At 42.7% G+C, this 19,974-nt stretch overlaps 1 protein-coding gene and 1 non-coding gene across 2 annotated transcripts; both read left to right on the top strand.

Annotated features, from left to right (window-relative positions):
• Positions 1 to 1,735: 1,735 nt before the first annotated feature.
• On the top strand, positions 1,736 to 16,318 carry Eif4g2 (eukaryotic translation initiation factor 4 gamma 2). The gene is made up of 24 exons (XM_042056035.1): positions 1,736 to 1,794; positions 2,044 to 2,135; positions 5,471 to 5,482; positions 6,574 to 6,700; positions 7,067 to 7,132; positions 7,654 to 7,794; positions 8,599 to 8,701; positions 9,226 to 9,357; positions 9,449 to 9,515; positions 9,653 to 9,804; positions 10,129 to 10,239; positions 10,400 to 10,483; positions 10,573 to 10,671; positions 10,843 to 10,981; positions 11,063 to 11,223; positions 11,544 to 11,657; positions 12,221 to 12,346; positions 12,478 to 12,582; positions 12,671 to 12,886; positions 12,968 to 13,226; positions 13,338 to 13,542; positions 13,633 to 13,844; positions 13,952 to 14,073; positions 15,501 to 16,318. The coding sequence occupies exons 1-24, from the start codon at positions 1,736 to 1,738 to the stop codon at positions 15,564 to 15,566; spliced, it is 2,970 nt and encodes a 989-aa protein (XP_041911969.1). The 3' UTR covers positions 15,567 to 16,318.
• On the top strand, positions 11,710 to 11,886 carry LOC119806129. The gene has a single exon (XR_005284159.1). It is a non-coding gene; the product is annotated as a small nucleolar RNA SNORD97 (small nucleolar RNA).
• Positions 16,319 to 19,974: the final 3,656 nt, after the last annotated feature.

The following is a 19,974-nucleotide window of genomic DNA, read 5'->3' as shown; positions in this document are numbered from 1 at the left end:
AAGAAAGCTGAAAGGACTTGGAGATCTGAAGAGCACTTTGACATCAGACATGGAGATGCAGAATTTGGAATTTGTCCTGCTGCTTTTTGGCATTGCTTTGTTCCAACACTTCCTCACTATGCTCTCTTTCCTCCCTTTTAGAATGGTAATGTATGTTCTGTGTTTTTGTATGTTGGAAGTATGTGGTCAGTTTTTTATTTTGGTCTTACAGGAGGTTACAGTTAAGAGACTGCCTTGAATCTTAGGAGAGACTGTTGATAGACTATGGGGACTTTTAAAGTTTAAATGAATGCATTTTTGGTAGTATGACATGGCTATAAGCCTATGGGGACCAGGGAGTTGAATATGATGTTTTAATGAGAATGGCCCTCATAGTTAGGCAGTCGTGGCACATACCTTTAATCCTAGCACTTGGAAGGCAGAAGCAGAAGGATCTGCGTGTTCAAGGCTCGATCTACCAAGCTAGTTCCAGGACAGCCAAAGTTACACAGGGAAACCTTTTCTCAAAACAAAAATCAAAAAGGAATGACCCTCATAGACTCATATATTTAAATGATTATTCACCATGGAGTGGCTCTATTTGAAAGAATTAGAAGGATTAGGAGGTATGACCTTGTTAAAGGAAAAATTGGCCCTCAAGCTGAGACCCTCCCTCTTTCCCTCCCTCCCTCCCACCCTACCTGTCACCCTCCCTCCCTCTCTTCCTCTGCTTGTGGATCAGGCTGTAGCTCTCAGCTTCTCCAGGACCACACCTTCCTACCACCATGCTCTCTACTATGATGGACTTAGCCTCTGAAGCTGTAAGCAAGGCCACATTTAAGTGCTTTCTTTTATAAGAGTTGCATTGGTCATGGTTTCTCTTCACAGCAATAGAATCGTGAGGGCTTCATACTTCTCTGTGCTTCAAAACTGAGATGACAGGGGAAATAAATGCTTGCAGTGGAGTATTAGATGGGAACATTTTTAAAATTACATTTGTATTTATTTTGTATTCATGGGGATGAGTGGGTTTATGTGGACCTATCTATCACAGTGCACCTGTTGAGATCAAAGGACAGTTCACATGAATTGGTCTTAGGGTTCAAACTCATTACCAGGCTTAGGGGCAAGCACCTTTACGCCCTGGGCCATTTCCCCATCTCAGGAATAAATTTTTAAGGGCAACAATACTTGTCTAACTGGCTCCCTAAGAGATGACAGGATGCTTAGGAGTGATAAAAAATAAGAAGATCAGAAGAGGTAGGGTTAGCCCAGAATATAAAGAATTAAAAGCTAAGATGCCTGGGTTTGAATGTCTGTTACCCTGCTTGGGAAAAGACAATTTCCATTTTCTAGACAGCGGTTTCCTTTCCTAGGGCCTGCAAATATAATTTTCTATAATCCTCTTCCCTGTGGTAGTAGTTGTTAAAACTTGACCACACACTGGAAATAAAATGAGCACTTTAAATACTATTGATGCCTGGATCCCAAAACCAAATACTCAGAATTATCTGGTCTAGAATCAATAGCTGGGACCAAGTGTTCAAATGCAAGGATCAGTGAGTGATACGACACTTTCAAGCTAAAAGCAGCCACCAATAGGTTTATGGTCCTTGTGTGAATTTTCTTATGGCTGTGACAAAAATAACAGTAAGAACTGAAGAGAATAAACATTTTAACTCATAATTTCAGAGATTTCAGTCCATCAAAGCAAGGAGGGCACAGTAGCCGGCATACACAGACTTTGTCTACGGTAATGGAGTATGAGCTGAAGCTACCAGATCAGGGAGCAGAGAAGACAGACCAGCAGCAGGAGTGAGTGTGATCTCCAAAGGCCTCTAGTGCCCTACTTCACTAGTCATGTTCAACCTCCAAATGGCTCCACAGCCTTCACAAAGTGCCACGTGCCAGAGAACAAATGCTCAAAACATTCCTCAAAGGGAAAATTCAGAGTCAAATAAAAACTTAGTATGTAACATTATGTCAGTGACGATGCTATGTCCCTTGCCTATACAATCTCATTTAATCATTACAAGTCTATAAGTGTCATTATTCCATTTACAGGTTCAAAACAGAAGAGAACCTATTACTTGCAAGATCAAGTACTAATGTACTGAATCTGTTGAACAATTCAAAACAGCAAACTGACTATAAAGGCTAGAGAACACCATGAAATGAGTGTATCAAGTCAGATTAACTACCAAGAAGTTTTTTTTTTTTCCACGCCCCTCTCTGTCCATGACTAAGAATCAAACTAAGACCTCAGGAAGGGCAGGCAAGTGCTCTACTGCTAGATTACATTCCTATCCCAAGAGAAAACATCTACTCAGCCACACTCGCCGTATGGGAATTTCAGGGTTATATTTTAAGATAAAAAAAAATGAAAATCTTTTCTTTGTATATAATCTCTTGATATTTCAGTGTCAAGGTGCTTAAAACAATATTATGTGGTTCAAACCAAATGAGGCTAAAAATTTGCTTCTCTGATCCATAAGACATTGGAAATTTGGAAGGAAGAGCTCTGAACTTTAGATACATAATTAGGGAGTCCTTAGGCAGAAATGATAGTAACACACCAAGAATAGTGTGTGCTGGGATAATAACCATTGAGGTGGGTGGTGCAGGGATCCCAGGCACAAACAATAAAAGCATTTAGGAGGCTGAGGGAGGAAGATAACAAAGTATGGGGCCATCCTGAGTTACATGGTGAGAGGCTAAGAAAAGCAGAAATAATACTTGACATGATTAGTTTAAAACCATCTGAAAAGCCAGGCAGTGGTGGGGTACACCTTTAACCCCAGCACTCTTGAGGCAGAGGCAGAACTTTTATGAGTTCAAAGCTACCATGGTCTTCAGAGCAAGTTCTAGAACAGCCAAGGCTACACAGTGAAATCCTGCCTAGAAAACAAACAAACAGAAAATGTAAAAATGTATTAACAACTAAAGACTCTTAGCAGATTTCTAGATGTATTAGAAATGAATAAAATAGACATGTCAAGCTGTTTGGTTACATTTAAAATCCAAGTATCTGAAATTTTATACACCCAAAACATGCTAGCTTCAAATTTGTGAATGCTTATTTCTATGATTGAAAAATAGATTTTGTTTGTTTTTGTTTTTCAAGACAGGGTTTCTCTGTGTAGCCTTGACAGTCTTGGAACTCACTCAGTAGACCAGGCTAGGCTCCAGCTCAGAGATCTGCCTGCCTCTGCCTTAAGTGCTAGGGTTAAAGGCGTGCACCACCACTGCCCCGTGGAGAAAGATTTGTTTTAAGTCTACATTTGTTTTTTCCTTTGTTTTTATTTACTCCCTGCCAGCTCAGCACCTCACAAGCCTGTGTATCTGCAAAACTTACAGCAGAGTTTTGCAACTAGCAAAACAAGACTTTGTAAAAAAATATTGTTTGTGCATGGTGCCTCAACATACATGTGGAGGTAAAAGGTCAGCCTGTTCTCTTTCCATCATGTGGGTTCCGGAGACTGAACTCAGTCATCACTGGTACGCCTTTACCAGTAGTACCATCTTGCTAGCCCCTTTAAAAAAAATTAATTGCAGTCAAATTTCTTATTTTTAGGACACCTATATTTTAGAATAAAGTGGCTATTCTTTGAGATCCACACTAGTATAGTGAGTATGGCATTTTTTTAAAAAAATATCACTGTGTTCCTACAACACAGATGTCTTCAGTATATCAGGAGGCATATAAATCACTTGTATAAAACTAAAATATCACACATTTAAATTTCTTGTATTTTAAAAGTGGACCCTTTCCCAAAAAGGTTTTTCTTTTTTTATACGTAACTAACTCCAAAACTGAAAAAATGCTTTTTACAGTTTTCAGTTTAAGGGAATTTTATTTAATAGCATTAATTTTGTGGCAAAGACCTCAGGACGCTAGAATTGCATTAAAAACTGGCAAAGCCAAACTATCCTATTATCAGACTTAAATGTTAAGGAGAGTACAATTCTCTTGAGAATTCTATTTAAGGCCTAGGTCTTTTTTCTTTCTTTGTGTAGCCCTACCGTCCTGGAACTCAGTAGACCAAGTTGACCTCGAACTCACAGAGATCTGCCTGCCACCACCACAGGGCAGGACTAGGTCTTAAAACACCAAGATATGTCAAATTAGGTTTGGGTCTTTGAAAATCCAGTTCTTGGGTATTCCAAGGCGTGATTTAAAAACACACGTGCTTTTACTTTTGGTCAACCCTTGTACCAAAACTGCTTGCTCAAACACAAAGATAGAGCTTTCTGTTGTTTACATACCTTCATTTTTGTAATGCTAAAATATCGACAACGGTGACTGTGTGGTAGCACGCCTTTAATCCCAGCACTCTGGAGGCAGAAGCAACTCTGTGAGTTCGAGGTCAGCCTAGTCTAGACAACGAATTCCAGGACAGCCAAGGCTGTTCACAAACCGTGGAACATAACCATAACCCATCCTATAGCCTGTCACCTTTGTAATGCCTCGTTTTCCTTAATAACCCTAAGTAAGATCGAAAACACTGCACACCTAGAATTCCCTGGCCTCTGCTTTCCTTCCCGGGCCGACCAAGGAGAGGTAATCCGCAGCCCATCTTTAACATTTTTGAAATATGAAGAAAAAAATAAAAACGAGACTTCAATTTCACATCCTCCAAATGCCCGCTCTCTACAAACACTTCTCTAGCAGGCCTAGCTACTGAGTCTAGCTCGGGGCCAGCAGGGCGAACACTGAGGAGAAGCTGCCTCCGGCCCAGGGTACAAAGGCGACCCTTTCCTCGTTCCTCTGCAGATGGAGGACCAACAAACAGAACGCGCCTTTCGGGCGGGCACACGTCCCTCTCCTCAGCCCGCAGGCCCGCCGTAGGCCAGGCCACGAGGCCACGCGGAGCTCTCGGGGCACAAGGCCCGAGCGGGTCAAGGAGAGAGGAAAGGAAGCGGTTCTTCAAGGCAAGCATGAGGCTCGGCCTCCAGAACAAAGCGCCGGCCCGGGGAGACGCGGCGGCCCCGCGACGCACACTCCCGGGGCTCCCGGCGCTACGCAAAAGCCCCGCAGCGCGCCGGCCCGCCGCCCTTACGCCACCGGCTTGGCCCCAGAGCCTTCGCGAATATGGCTTTGCGCACTGCGGCGGAGCTGCGCCGCAACCTAGCTTGGCCGGTGGCTCCTCCCCGCCGCCCTGCGCGGATTGGTGGCGGACGGAAGCCCGGCTGCTGATTGGACAGCGGAGGAGCCACTCGGGGAGGCTCCGGTCGGGCGGCCGCCCCGGAGTGATAAGTTGGGCTTCAGACACGCCTCGGCGCCAGCAGCGAGCCGGAGCTCTATGGAGGCGGCGGCGGGTACCAGGTGGCGGCTGCAGCGGCGACTCCTCTGAGCTGAGCGTTTCAGGCCATCCTCGACTCCTTCCTCCCCCTTCCCTCCCCCTTTTTTGTTTTCCGTTCCCCTTCCCCCTCCCTTCCCCGTCCCCGACGACCGGATCCAGAGGAGGCAGCTGCGGTCGCAGCTGCTGAGTTCTCGGTGAAGGTGAGTGGAGCCGCCGCCGAGCGGAGCCCTCTAAGATGGCCGCCGCCCCTGGCCGCTTCTTGTCGAGTGCTACAAAATGGCGGCCGCAGGCGGCGCCGGGCGGGGCTGCTCTCCTCTGCCTCTGGGCCACCTAGAAATCCCTGGCCTCTGCTTCCCTTCCCGGGCCGGCCCGGGAGACGCAGTCTGCAGTCCGGGCTGAGTGGCGGGCGCGGCGCGAGGACGGCGTGCGAGCGTGGCGGGCCTCGCGCCTCGGCGGGAGGGACGCGGCCCGCGGCGGGGCCCGGCCGTTGGCGCGGGACCAGCGAGGCGGACGAGTCCGGAGCCCGGCCTCCCGGTGGGGAGGAGGTGTGTGGGCCCTGTGGCCGGCCGCCGCGCTCGGGGAGGGCGAGGCGCGGCGCTGTCACCGGGGGACTCCGAGCGGAGGCGGCGGGCGGGCGGGCGGGAGGCCGCCTTCCTGCGGGAGAACAAAGGGCGGCCCGGAGGGGGCGCCTCCCGCCCGGCCCGGGCCGTCCCCCGTCGGAAGCCCGGCCACACTGGCCTTGGGGGAGGAACCCGCTGCTCTTTTGTTCGCGCGGAGTGGGGCGGAGGTTGCCGCTGCCATGTTGTGGCCCCGCTCTTCCGGCGGCTTCCCACACGCGCCCTGTGGGAAGGGGTGAAAGGACGGGCGGAGGACAGAGCCGTCCCGGCAGCGGGGAGTGAGACCTTGGCCGGCCTGTCACTGCCCGGGCCGCGCACGGCAGTGCGGCAGACCTCGGGCCACCGCCGGTGTTTAAAGCGTTTCTGTTACATTTTAAAGGCCCCGGAATATGGCTGCGTTCTAGGCAGTGTCCAGATGTTCTTACCCCCCCACCACCACACACACACCACACACAAAGGCTGTTCCCGGCATCCTTGACCGCTAAGGGGATCCACGTAGCTAAACAAGATTTTACTGTGTATTTGTGGTTTTGACTTTATTCTATTTTAGTCTTCTAAGGGCTGCAGTGCAGTGAAAGTTAATCAGCTGCAGTGAGAGCCGAAATAGATTAGAGCAAGGGTTTATACATGTGTTTGTTGGCAGGACCTAATTTTGGCGTTCTCTCTCGTTCCAGGCTTTTCGTTTGTACCATCCCCTCCCCTCCCCACCCCATCCATTAATATTATTCTTTTGAAGATTCTTCGTTGTCAAGCCGCCAAAGTGGAGAGTGCGATCGCAGAAGGGGGTGCTTCTCGTTTCAGGTATGGTGTTGGGTAGGGCGGTGGATACATAGGGGGAGGCCTTCTGAGAAAGAAACCGCACTAAATCGCACTTGTGTGCTGTGTCTCTAGATTATAGGGTATACTGGGGGGCTGCAAGTGTGTCTGCGCCTCTACGGAGGCATCAGACCCCCTGGGACTGGAGTTAAAGACACCCTGTGGGTGTTGGTGTTAGCCTTTGTCCTAGGGAAGAACAGCCAGCTCTCAAACCTCTGAGCCATCTCTAGCCTCTGTGGTTCATTTTTTTTAGGCCAAAGTTCAGTCTTGGTTGTGATGCAATTTCTAAATATAAATAGGTTCCCTTTTGAGTGAGACATAATTGGTAAAGTAAACATTTCTTTTGAATAGTGCTTCTTCGGGCGGAGGAGGAAGTAGGGGTGCACCTCAGCACTATCCCAAGACTGCTGGCAACAGGTATGGTAACTGGTAAGATAAAGACAGTGACTGGATTTTTTTATTAAAGACTTCTCCACGCCTAACAGGATAACCCTTGGGAAATCACCTGTAATCCTGGTGTGAATTCATAATTTCGAGCTGTTTTCATCCTCTTGGTTCATATTTGCTGACTCAAATGATTATTTTTGATGTGGTCTGTGTGGAACATGCTTGTTAAGCATGTTGGTGTTAAGTCTCAAGGTTGGGTTCCTGGATCGGCAGGGTTTTTTTGACATGACCTGGGACTATATTGCCAGAAATTCTAAGGTACTAGAGCAGAAATTGGGAATGGGCCTCCCAGTCATTTTAGTCTTCCATAAGATTCTGGTGCTGTTTAAGAAAGATTTCCAGGATTGCTTTGTTGTATGGGAAGAATATAAAGCCTTAAGGTTTGTTTCATTTTATTTTTACTTAGCAAAGTGGTGGGACATTTGTTAAACGAGTGAATACTGTTTTAGGTTTTCTTAATTGTAAGCTACTTTGTTGATTTGTTAAACTAGCGAGTTCCTGGGGAAAACCCCAGGGCAAAACGCTCAGAAATGGATTCCTGCACGAAGCACTAGACGAGATGACAACTCCGCAGCAAACAACTCCGCAAATGAAAAAGAACGACATGATGCAATCTTCAGGAAAGTAAGAGGGTGAGTGTCGAACCGTTCGGGGGGGGGGGGTGGGAGTAGAGTAGCTGTGCTGTTCTAGTATGTATGCTGCACAATTCACGGACATGATTCAACATTTTAGTGATTCTTTTGCCGGCAATATTATAAAAATCTTGACGAGGAGTCCATTGCCCATAGATAATCTGGCTACATGGGTTGTTTATTACCCATGAGCTTATGCTAACTTTTCCATGTTGATCTGGTGTGTAACATCAGTGATGGGAGTGATACCGTCTTAGCCTGTGGTCAGTTTCAGATAATGAGAACCTTGTGCTCTGAGTTTTGAGAAAGGTATCTTGTGAAACCGCAGAAAAGCCCAGATAATGATTCAGATGTCATAGTCTGTGTCTGTGAGAAGTTTACTTCAACATCTCTTTGATTAGATGAAAAATGAACACTTCTGTAATACCATGCACAAGGTTTACATAAGCTCAAGCTTAGACAAGAAACTACTGGGAGACGGGAAATATTTTATTTTTTCCCATGGAGCGATATATCGGCCACACTCCAAGATAAGGCTCAAGAACAAATAACAACACAAATTTATGGTTTTAGTGATTTTTTTTTTCTTAGAGAAAGAACGTGAAATGGGGGAAGAGCGGAGCTGGAGGTCAGGAAAGACTATAATAAAAATATACTGTATGGTATTATCAAAGAATGAATAGGAAAGAAAGGAACATTTTTCCCTGTTTAGGAAGTTAGTAAAGGGAAAGTCAAAATTTAAAAGCTATTTTTCAGCTTAGAAAATAATTGTTAACCCATACTTGAAATGTGTTTTTCCTGCAGCATACTAAATAAGCTTACTCCTGAAAAGTTTGACAAGCTATGCCTTGAGCTCCTCAATGTGGGTGTAGAGTCTAAACTCATCCTTAAAGGGGTCATACTGCTGGTAAGTTTAAATGTTAGTGGGGGGGGGGGCAGAAAATTTAGACAAGTTTCTTACATTTATTACTGCATTAAATCATGAGATAGGTCCTAGATACAGATATGTGTGTTTGAATAATGATAATAAAAACAGAACTACTTTGACATTAGGATTCAAGAAGTGAACCTTGAATCCTCATTTGCCTTGGTTTATCAAGTTGTCTGGAAACAGCTGCTGAGTTCTTTCCTTTATGAAAGTGGTTTTGGGGGTTTATGATGATTCATAGGATTCTGGCATCTTGTTTTGCATGACTATCAACCACAGAGTTGCATCTTCAATGGTGTCTTTGATTTATAGTTTTCTAGCCGGGGAGGTGTATGCAACATGATATAAGATTGTACCACAGATACTAATTTTTATTTTTTTTTTTGAGGTGTTGTCCAAGTGAATTGAGACTAGCTTGTTGTGGGGGTTAAGGCTATTTTAAAAGAGGGCTCCTTCATTCAGCCTCTTATTCATCAAGGCTTGCTTTTTAATGGTTTCTGTAGATTGTGGACAAAGCCCTAGAAGAGCCAAAGTATAGCTCGCTGTATGCTCAGCTATGTCTGCGATTGGCAGAAGATGCACCAAACTTTGATGGCCCAGCAGCAGAGGGTCAACCAGGACAGAAGCAAAGCACAGTGAGTGACAGTTTTTGTTGGCTTTGTTTTAAAATTAGTTTGGAATTTTTTTTTATTAGCAAAGTTTATAATGCCTTTTGTTTGCAAATAGACATTCAGACGCCTCTTGATTTCCAAATTGCAAGATGAATTTGAAAACCGAACCAGAAATGTTGATGGTAAGCATTTAAATTTGCTGTTAACTAGTACCGGGTGGTTTTTATTACATTTATGCCTTCTGTGGCCTAAGTGTAATGGTCAGAACGCTTGCAAGAATGGTTCTAAGTGTTCTTTATTCTGTTTGCCTCCCCTCCAGTCTATGATAAGCGTGAAAATCCCCTCCTCCCTGAGGAGGAGGAACAAAGAGCTATTGCTAAGATCAAGATGTTGGGGAACATCAAATTTATTGGAGAACTTGGCAAGCTTGATCTTATTCACGAATCTATCCTTCATAAGTGCATCAAAACAGTAAGTATGGAGTAGCTCAGGGTGAGGTAGTCAATAAATAAGAATGTCCTTATTTGGGGAAAGTTAGTCAATTGCTGCATACCTGAAAAGGTGGCTGGCTACTTGACATAGTTTGGTAACCAAAGAAACTCAGAATTTCATTTTTAGAGGTAGATTGGATTGCTTTGCCTTTGTTGAAATTCATAGAGGGATTGATTTCTTCAACACAGACAGGTAGGAAAGCATTGTCTTACGTGCTCTAGGAATTAGGGGTCAGTCCAAACCTAAGGAAGGAAATACTACATAAACCAGATAACTAAAATTTTAAACATGTTCTTTTGGTAGCTTTTGGAAAAGAAAAAGAGAGTCCAACTCAAAGATATGGGAGAGGATTTGGAGTGCCTCTGTCAGATAATGAGGACAGTGGGACCTCGATTAGACCATGAACGAGCCAAGGTATGCTTTTACTGAGAACAGTGTAAAGGTGTGTGTCTTGTGAGTTGGGGTTTGCTCTAGTTAGTCTGCCTTTACCCTATGGCACGATAATTCAAAGTGCCTTAGATAGTATACATTTATCTTAGTTCTAATTGTGTTTTTTGTTTTATCTTTTTATCAGTCCTTAATGGATCAGTACTTTGCCAGAATGTGTTCCTTAATGTTAAGTAAGGAATTGCCAGCAAGGATTCGTTTCCTACTGCAGGTAAGATTTTTTTTTCAACAATGTCCAATAAATTTGAGGGTTTTTCCTTTGGAATAGTAAATTTAAATTTAGATTTTTTAAAATTACAGGATACCGTAGAGTTGCGAGAACACCATTGGGTTCCTCGCAAGGCTTTTCTTGACAATGGACCAAAGACGATCAATCAAATCCGTCAAGATGCAGTCAAAGTAAGAGATTTTCAATTTCTTTTTCTTTTCCATAGTAGTGTAGTCCTTTCCTTAACTCTTAAAATCTAGAATTAGTGTCCTTCAGGCCATTTTTGGAGAGAGGTTCTAGAACTGTAAATAAGCAATCCAGGGTCTACGGGCAGCAGTACTTACCCACTTTTCTTCTCAAAGGATCTAGGAGTGTTTATTCCTGCTCCTATGGCTCAAGGGAGGAATGACTTCTTCCTGGAGGGACCGTTCATGCCGCCAAGGATGAAAATGGATAGGGACCCACTTGGGGGACTCGCTGATATGTTTGGACAAATGCCGGGTAATTTTAAACAAAGCAGTGTTTTGGTTAAACTAAAAGTTAATGCTTTAGTGAAGTTCTAAGAATTGTCTGTATTTTAAGGTAGTGGAATTGGTACTGGTCCAGGAGTTATCCAGGATAGATTTTCACCCACGATGGGACGACATCGTTCAAATCAGCTCTTCAATGGCCATGGGGGACACATCATGCCTCCCACGCAATCGCAGTTTGGAGAGATGGGGGGCAAATTTATGAAAAGCCAGGTAAAACATTGAGAGTGCTTGTCGTGTTTAGGGCTCATCTTAGGTTCAGTACATTATGTCCTTTATTGTTTTTTTTAAATGGCTGAGTTTTGCCTTTAATGCTTTTTTTTTTTTTTGCTTATCCAAATTACCACCTGACAATTTCAAATGGAGTAAAATATGTATCCTTAAAATTAGTAAATCACATCACTTTATTCAACAGATAGGTTAGATATTCTTCCCTGTTTCATCTTTTCTGGGCAAAGCAATGGCTTGGCTCATTCCCTTGGTACTCGATTACCATAATTTTTATCTAGACTTTCTCTCCCTTTCTGAAATAGGGGCTAAGCCAGCTCTACCATAACCAGAGTCAGGGACTCTTATCCCAGCTGCAAGGACAGTCGAAGGATATGCCACCTCGGTTTTCTAAAAAAGGACAGCTTAATGCAGATGAGGTACATTCGCCTACATTATTTCTATGCAGTAGATTGTCAGTGCAGGAATCTCTTGCCCGATGATTATAAAAAGACGCGAAAGAGGACTTGAAGCTGGATTCTTTTCCTTTTTCTCTCTTCTCTACTCTTTGTCTAACTCTTCTAGTTCCCTCCCACTTTTCCTCTGCTTCTTTTTCTCTCTTTGGATGTCCAGCGTCCTATGAGCGAAGATTATGAGATATGAGGGCAAGTTTTTGCTAGTTAGTGTGAGAAATGGTTAAGATGTTGGTGGATTTCTCTGTAAGTAGAATAAAGAGTGTCTATATTGCTGATATTGGGTGAATTATGTTACAAACTAAGGTTTGTAAACAGTATCTTTCTCTTTCTCCAGTATCTTATCCATTAAATCAGATTACTTTTCCCAGAAGTTAAATTTAATCACGTGATATGAAGTAACTTTTTGTTTTTAGAGAATTAATGTCTCTGCCATAATTATTAGGTTTGTATAGGATTCTATACATTTGACATTTAATGTCTATTAGCTCTGTTAACTTGGTTATGTGTTGATTTGTTTTTGATTTTAGATTAGTTTGAGGCCTGCTCAGTCGTTCCTAATGAATAAAAATCAGGTGCCAAAGCTTCAGCCCCAGATAACTATGATTCCTCCCAGTGCACAGCCACCACGCACTCAAACACCACCTCTGGGACAGGTAATGGCCCCAAAGTATCTGTCCTCTGAAGATGAGTGAGAACTCTGTTTTCTTCCCTCTGTTTCGGGTGGTACTGTTCTTTTTGGTTTCTTATATTTTGATTAAATATGTGTTGTGCTGCTTGCCTTTAGACACCACAACTTGGCCTCAAAACTAATCCACCACTTATCCAGGAAAAGCCTGCCAAGACTAGCAAAAAGCCACCACCATCAAAGGAAGAACTACTTAAACAGACTGTAAGTTTTAGATAGCCCCCTAAGTCATCTCTTTTGCTTAAACATTTGATAAGGAACACTGATGGGAATTGGATTGTGTTCTTCTCAGGAAGCCGTTGTGACTGAATATCTGAATAGTGGAAATGCAAATGAGGCCGTCAATGGCATGAGAGAAATGAGAGCCCCGAAACACTTTCTTCCTGAGATGTTAAGCAAAGTGATCATCTTGTCACTAGATAGAAGTGATGAAGATAAAGAAAAAGCGAGCTCTTTGATCAGTTTACTCAAACAGGAAGGAATAGCCACAAGTGACAACTTCATGCAGGTAGAACATTGTACTGATTGTGTGATAGCTCTTTCCAGTTGTGGTTGGAAGCTAATAACTGTTTTGAATGTTCTTCCCAAGGCTTTCCTGAACGTATTGGAGCAGTGCCCCAAACTGGAGGTTGACATCCCCTTGGTGAAATCTTATTTGGCACAGTTTGCAGCTCGTGCTATAATTTCAGAGTTGGTGAGCATTTCAGAACTAGCTCAACCACTGGAGAGTGGCACCCACTTCCCTCTCTTCTTACTTTGTCTTCAACAATTAGCTAAATTACAAGATCGAGAATGGCTAACTGAACTTTTTCAACAAAGCAAGGTCAATATGCAGAAAATGCTGCCAGGTAAGAGCTGACTGACTTAGTTAACAATAAGTGATTTTGTGTACTAGGAAAATGTAAAATGGTCTACTAGATAGATCAACCTGGTAAAATGAGAAATGTCTTTCTTTGCAGAAATTGATCAGAATAAAGATCGAATGTTGGAGATTCTGGAAGGAAAGGGATTGAGTTTCTTATTCCCGCTTCTTAAATTGGAGAAGGAACTATTGAAGCAAATTAAGCTGGATCCATCCCCTCAAACTATATATAAATGGATTAAAGATAACATATCTCCCAAACTTCATGTAGATAAAGGATTTGTGAACATCTTAATGACCAGGTAAGAGGAATGGTTTTCACTTGGTAGAAAGTCTACAGGGCAGAGCTGGTGTTGAACGAGACAATTTCTAACATGATCTCTGCTGTTCAGCTTCTTACAGTACATTTCTAGTGAAGTAAGCCCACCTAGTGATGAAACAGATTCTTCCTCTGCTCCTTCCAAAGAACAGTTAGAGCAGGAGAAACAACTGCTACTCTCTTTCAAGCCAGTGATGCAGAAATTCCTTCATGATCATGTGGATCTACAGGTCAGTGCCCTGTATGCTCTGCAGGTGCACTGTTACAACAGCAGCTTCCCAAAAGGTGAGGTGACTGGTGTCCGTAGAGAATGAGGGGCAGTCTGAAATAGCACACTGGAATAATGGAATTAATTACATGCTTTGGTTGTTTTTGTTTCGTTTTGTTTTAAGGCATGTTACTTCGATTTTTTGTTCATTTCTATGACATGGAAATTATTGAGGAGGAAGCTTTCTTGGCTTGGAAGGAAGACATAACTCAAGAGTTTCCAGGAAAAGGCAAGGCTTTGTTCCAGGTAAGCGCTTTGTTAAGATTTTTTTGTTATTGACTTGGCTTGGTTGTTTTTGGTAGTCTTTTAAATGGACCTCTTCTTAACTTCAATGCATCCAAAAGTTTGTTAGTCTGCACTATTACCAGATGTGGTTAAATAGGCAGTTAGCAAATGAGATGAAGATACAGGATGAAATCATGCTTAAAACCATAGTGCTGTGTAAAGGTGTTAGAGATAGCTAACAGTTTTGGTGGCAAAGCTGCTTACATGGTTAACAGAATAAAGACATTTGGGTTTAAAACTAAAAGTGAAAAAAAGCATGCTTTGATATTGTTATCCAGGAGAATTAGAGTTCTGGAAATAGAACTTGACATGAAAGAACTCTAGATAAAATTAGCTTTTTTGTTTTTTGTTTTGTTTTTTCGAGACAGGGTTTCTCTGCAGCTTTAGAGCCTGTCCTGGAGCTAGCTCTTGTAGACCAGGCTGGTCTCGAACTCAGAGATCCGCCTGCCTCTGCCTCCCGAGTGCTGGGATTAAAGGCGTGCACCACCACCGCCCGGCTAAAATTAGCTTTTTGAAGAATTTAAAAGTAGGATCTCAGCCTGGTGCTAGCTAAAAAGGTCTTAACGCAATTCAGATAGTTCTACTATAATAGTATAGTTCTAGCTAAGGCCTCACTCAGCTTTGAGGAAGCCCTGGTTTACAGCTTCTAATCTAAGGTTTATAGACTACTTTGTAAGGATTGTTTTTAAGCATTTATCCCTTACTCCTGTTTTTGAGAGTCTGACAGTAATTCCAGAATGCAGCTTGGTATGCCTTGTTTCTTTATCTAGACACTGATAAATTTGGTCTGGAAGAGTTTTGCTGTCTTTGACTAGCTGAAGATTAGGTGGTGTTTGTGCCTTAAAGCACAGCACTTTGGAGTTAGAGAGTCTGGGATAAGCCTGTTCTCTGGTGGGCAACTAGAGAGGCAGCTCAGCAATTTAGAGTGCTCAAAACCGTCTTATCTCCAGTTCCTAAAGGTTCAGTCCTTTTTGGCTATTGGGCCCTGTGCATGCATACATGGTACACAGTCATATACCAGGCAGTCATCCATACATGCACAAATGTTTTAAAGAAAGGAAGGCTGGAAATGGCTCAATAGGTAAAGCTTGTGAAGACCAGACTCCAGAATCAACTTACTCTCTGGGTGGACTTCTTGATTGTATATCCTGAACAAAACTTAAATTTTTTTAAGGATTTATTTTGTATGTATGTCTATAAAGGTGTCAGATTTCCTGGAATTGGAGCTATAGACAGTTCTGAGTTGCTGTGTGGGTGCTGGCTATTAAACCCAGGTCCCCTGGAAGAGCAGTTAATGCCTCTTAACCACTGGGCCATCTTTCTCTCCAGCACCCTAAACTAATGTTTATATAATATAGTAAGTTTTTTATTATAAATTTAATTTACAGGTAAATCAGTGGCTAACCTGGCTAGAAACTGCTGAAGAAGAAGAATCAGAGGAAGAAGCTGACTAAAGAACCAGCCAAAGCCTTAAATTGTGCAAAGCATACTATGATGTAACTGCATTTGACCTAACCACTGCGAAAATTCATTCCGCTGTAACGTTTTTCACAATATTTAAAGCAGAAGCACGTCAGTAAGGTTTCCTTCTGCATAAGGTTTTTGTAGTGTGATGTCTTAATCATAGTCTACCATCAAATACTTTAGGATTATCCTTAATGTTTAGATAGAATATTAGCAGCATGCAATAATTACATCCTAAGTTCTCAAGCAGAGGCAGTCTATTGCAAAGATCTTCTTTGCTGCCAGTTACCATAGGCTGTTTTTAAGTTAGAAAACTGAATAGCAACACTGAATACTGTAGAGATGCACTTTGCTCAGTAATACTTGAGTTGTTGCAATATTTGATTATCCATTTGGTTGTTACAGAAAAATTAACTGTAATTGATGGTTGTTGCCGTAATAGTATATTGCCTGTATTTCTACCTCTAGTAATGGGCTTTATGTGCTAGATTTTAATATCCTTGAGCCTGGGCAAGTGCACAAGTCTTTTTAAAAGAAACATGGTTTACTTGCACAAAACTGATCAGTTTTGAGAGATCTTTAATGCCCTTGAAGTGGTTTTTGTGGGTGTGAAGCAAATGGTGAGAATTTGAATTGGTCCCTCTTATTATAGTATTGAAATTAAGTCTACTTAATTTATCAAGTCATGTTCATGCCCTGATTTTATATACTTGTATCTATCAATAAACATTGTGATACTTGATGTAGTTGTACATGACTTCAAATAGTACCTCCAGAGTTATGGAAAATTGTTCATTTTGTTTTGAGGTAAGGACTTACCTCAGTTTAAGAACTTGGGAAAATTTTAACTTCATAGTCTTAACACCAGTGCTATTTAGTAGTGATTCACCCTGTAAGCAGCATTAGTAAGTATCATATTTTTCAGTATTCAGTTTTTCACCCTGTTTCAGACTGACTATTTCTGTCAGTCATATAATGCAAGCTGTCAACTTGATCTGGAGCTGCCTTTACTGTTAAGAGACTTTGTCAACTCTGACTGCTTTCTAAGCTCCTTAGGAATGAGCTTCCTCATCACACCATCCTCTCTGCTGAGTCCTTAATCTCCATTTACTCTTCACAACAAAACAACCAGAGCAAGAAACTGAAAAACAAAGCTGCCATGTGGTTTAGAACTCAGCAAACGCTAGGCTTTAAATTTATGATTTAAAAATTTAAATCATAAAATTGGCTCCTATTACTTTCCATTTTGTCTAGCCCTTGCAATATGTAGTTCCTTTACCTGGAACAGTGCTTTCCTTACCTCTTAACCTTCAGGTATTGGTTTAAATTTCACTCGACTTGCCTTCTTCCTCTGCCAGGACAAGAGAAGAGTTTTTATTGAGATGTCACTGAAAGGTCCACAGGGAACCCAGAACAGTGGACCACGAAGTAGCTTGAATGGGTCAAATCCCACTGTGTCCCCTGCATCCCCTGCCAATATCTTCTCAGGTGTCACCAGCTCCTAAAGCCTGCAGTGGAATGAGTGGGGACAGATAGGCTCTTTGCTCCCTCCCAGAAGAACCCTGGTCTGCTCTGGTGGATTTGTCATCAACCCTCAGTGGAATATAAGAAACTGGGAAAAGTTGAAGTCGAGCCAAGGATAATTGTAGGACTGAGGTTCATCCCACAGCTCGGCCTAGCCTGTGGTCTACTACCCATCCACCCTGTGGTGAAAGCGAGCTCCAAAGGGACAGGATAGTTAGTGTAGGTCTCATCACTGCTGAGTGGGATTTTTATGAGCCTTCAATATTAGTGAATTTTGGGAATTAAGGATTTAAGGGAAATTCAAAATTAGGTTTAGGATCCAAAATGTCCTGGATAAAAGATTGTCTTTGAATCTGAAGATTGATTGCATGGTAACTGAGTTAGGGCTAACACACTAACTGAAATGATCTGTGTATTGCCCCACCCACTAGAAAAACTAGTAATGAATAAATGTTTGGATAGTGACCTGGGTTCTTCTCATTTGTTATACCCCTTAATTCTAATGTTTCAGAGCTTGCAACTTAGTTGCATTCAAACTTCACGATGCAGTGGTTACTTGAATATGTGTGTGTGAGAGACATTTTTTAAGACCCATTCAAGAAGAAAGCAGGCCCCTGGGGTGGGAAGACAGTCCTTTCACATAGCTCCAAATCCTTGGGGTGGGTGTTGTGGACCAGCTATAGCTTTCAGGGTCGAGGTAGGGCAGGACAGATGCACAAAGCTCACTGTCAGACAACCTGACAAGTCCTGGTCTAGATAAGAACACAATAGCGGAAACTGAACTTAAGAGTCACATGGAGGGGCCATTCCACACTCCCACGTCTGGAAAAGAGGACAGAAAGCCATCAATCTACCCACTCACTGAGTGTTCTCAGAGCTCTCTGCCTGGCTCCAGGAGGGGACCTTGAAGACCTTGTGGACAGACACTCAAGTGTAAGACTCTTGGGAAAGTACTAATGACAGAGACTCAGGAGCAGAGCTGTTCAGGTCAGCTGAACACTCAACCATCTTTTGGAACATGGTTGGCAGGAGAGAAACAACTGTTTAGGGGTGATAAGTATCCAATGGGGAAAGAATATTAATGCTACTTGAAACGGTATTCAGAGAAAGCCACCTGTGGGGGAGATAAAGTTCAGGAGGGAATCAAGCCACTAGAGCATTCAGGCAGAAGAAAGCAAATCCACAGGCCCTCAGATGGGGATGAATGCGAGTTGAGGGTGGTTGAACAGAGTAAGGTGGCCTGAGGCTGGATAGAGATCGATGGGGTGATTGGTAGAACCAGTCTGACAATAAAGATACTTTTATTCAAAGTAGAATAGGTAATTTTATCTAACAGTGATAATTAAAATGATCCAGTGTTTGCATTTGGCTGATTATTCTAGCCAACATTCACTGAGCATTTAATTTAGATTGGAGTAAACTGATTCATCCCATCTAATCTTTCTAGCATCCCCAGGTACTATCCTATCTCTAGTTTATCGATGCAGAAACAATTAGACACTTTATCCAAGAACTGTAAATAGTTCCAAACCCAGCCTTGCTTTGTGGTCCAGTTACTGCCCACTTTATTCAGTCTGGAACCCCAGCTCAAAGATGATGCTATCCACATTCAGGTGAGGCTTCTCCCTTTCAGTTAAAACTTTATGGAACTAGAATAGCTGGAGAGATGGTTCAGTGGTCCTGAGTTCAGTTCCCGGCCAAACCACATGACTCAGTGGGATCTGATGCCCTCTTCTGGTGTGTAGGCAAACAGCATTCATACATGTATGTGTATGCATGTGTGTGTGTGTATATATATATAAAACCGGAAATAGACACCCAGAGATTTACATGGTGATTATAAATTTAAACAAGTTAGCAAGGAAGGTTAACTATCACATCCAGAGAAAAGCTTCATGCCTGTGGGATGGGCCCTTTGTTCTTAAGATTGTGTGTGTGTGTGTGTGTGTGTGTGTGTGTGTGTGTGGTGCCACAGCACTTGCATGGGGACAGAGGACAACTTTTCAGAAGTCCATTTTCTCCTACCACAGCACAGCAGTGAGTTTCCGTCTGATTCTGTCTCCACTTTCCATCTCACTGTAGGAGTGCTAGAATTACAGACATGAGCCACTTCAGCTGGCTTTTAAGATTGGATTTTGGGATTCAGTTCAGGTCATCTGTCTTGTGCAGCAAGTGCCATGTCACCAGCCCCATTTTGTTTCTTTTCCCTTTTTCTGCACTCCTTCCGATAACATAACTGGTTAAGCACTCCTGTGTGACTTTGACTGGGATGAAAATGCTGTGGAGAAATGTCTGTTCACCCCAGATAGCCATGGGTAACAGACCGGGGAGCCAGTGAATTTATTGGGATTTTTTTCAGAAGCATGGATGAAGAGGGTACCAGCACTCACCTTTCTCTGCTTCCTCATGTGGGTACCATGTAACCAGTGACATCACACTACCACCTTACCTTCCTGACCTTCATAGACTATATCCTTTTGAGCTGTATTCCAAAGCAAGCCCCTCCCTCCATAAACTGCTATTTTGGTCTCATTAACAAGAAAAGTTATTGGTGGTTTGAATGGGAAATGTCCCCTGTAGGCAGAATATTGTATACATAATAAATAAATATATTTAAGAAAAAAAAGGATCTGTCATACACACCTCAGGAGTTGACCACATAAGCTCTTCAAATATGAGGCAGAAAAAAGAGCAATGAACTTCTCAAGCCAAAGATGGAGACATTGTTTATTCCAATTCAGACAAATAGGAAGGCACAATTATTTAAAAGTCCTGTCCGTCAGGAGCCTGGGAACTCAGAGTTTGAATAACTCTAAATCTCATATTTTCGCTTCCTAATGCAGCAGTTAAAATTGGAGTTTATTTCCAAATACA

The sequence above is a fragment of the Arvicola amphibius genome, chromosome 1 (genome assembly GCF_903992535.2).
Source record: "Arvicola amphibius chromosome 1, mArvAmp1.2, whole genome shotgun sequence".
NCBI lineage: Eukaryota > Metazoa > Chordata > Mammalia > Rodentia > Cricetidae > Arvicola > Arvicola amphibius.
Note: the sequence above shows the minus strand (reverse complement) of the source record. Positions and strands in the feature narration are given on the sequence as shown.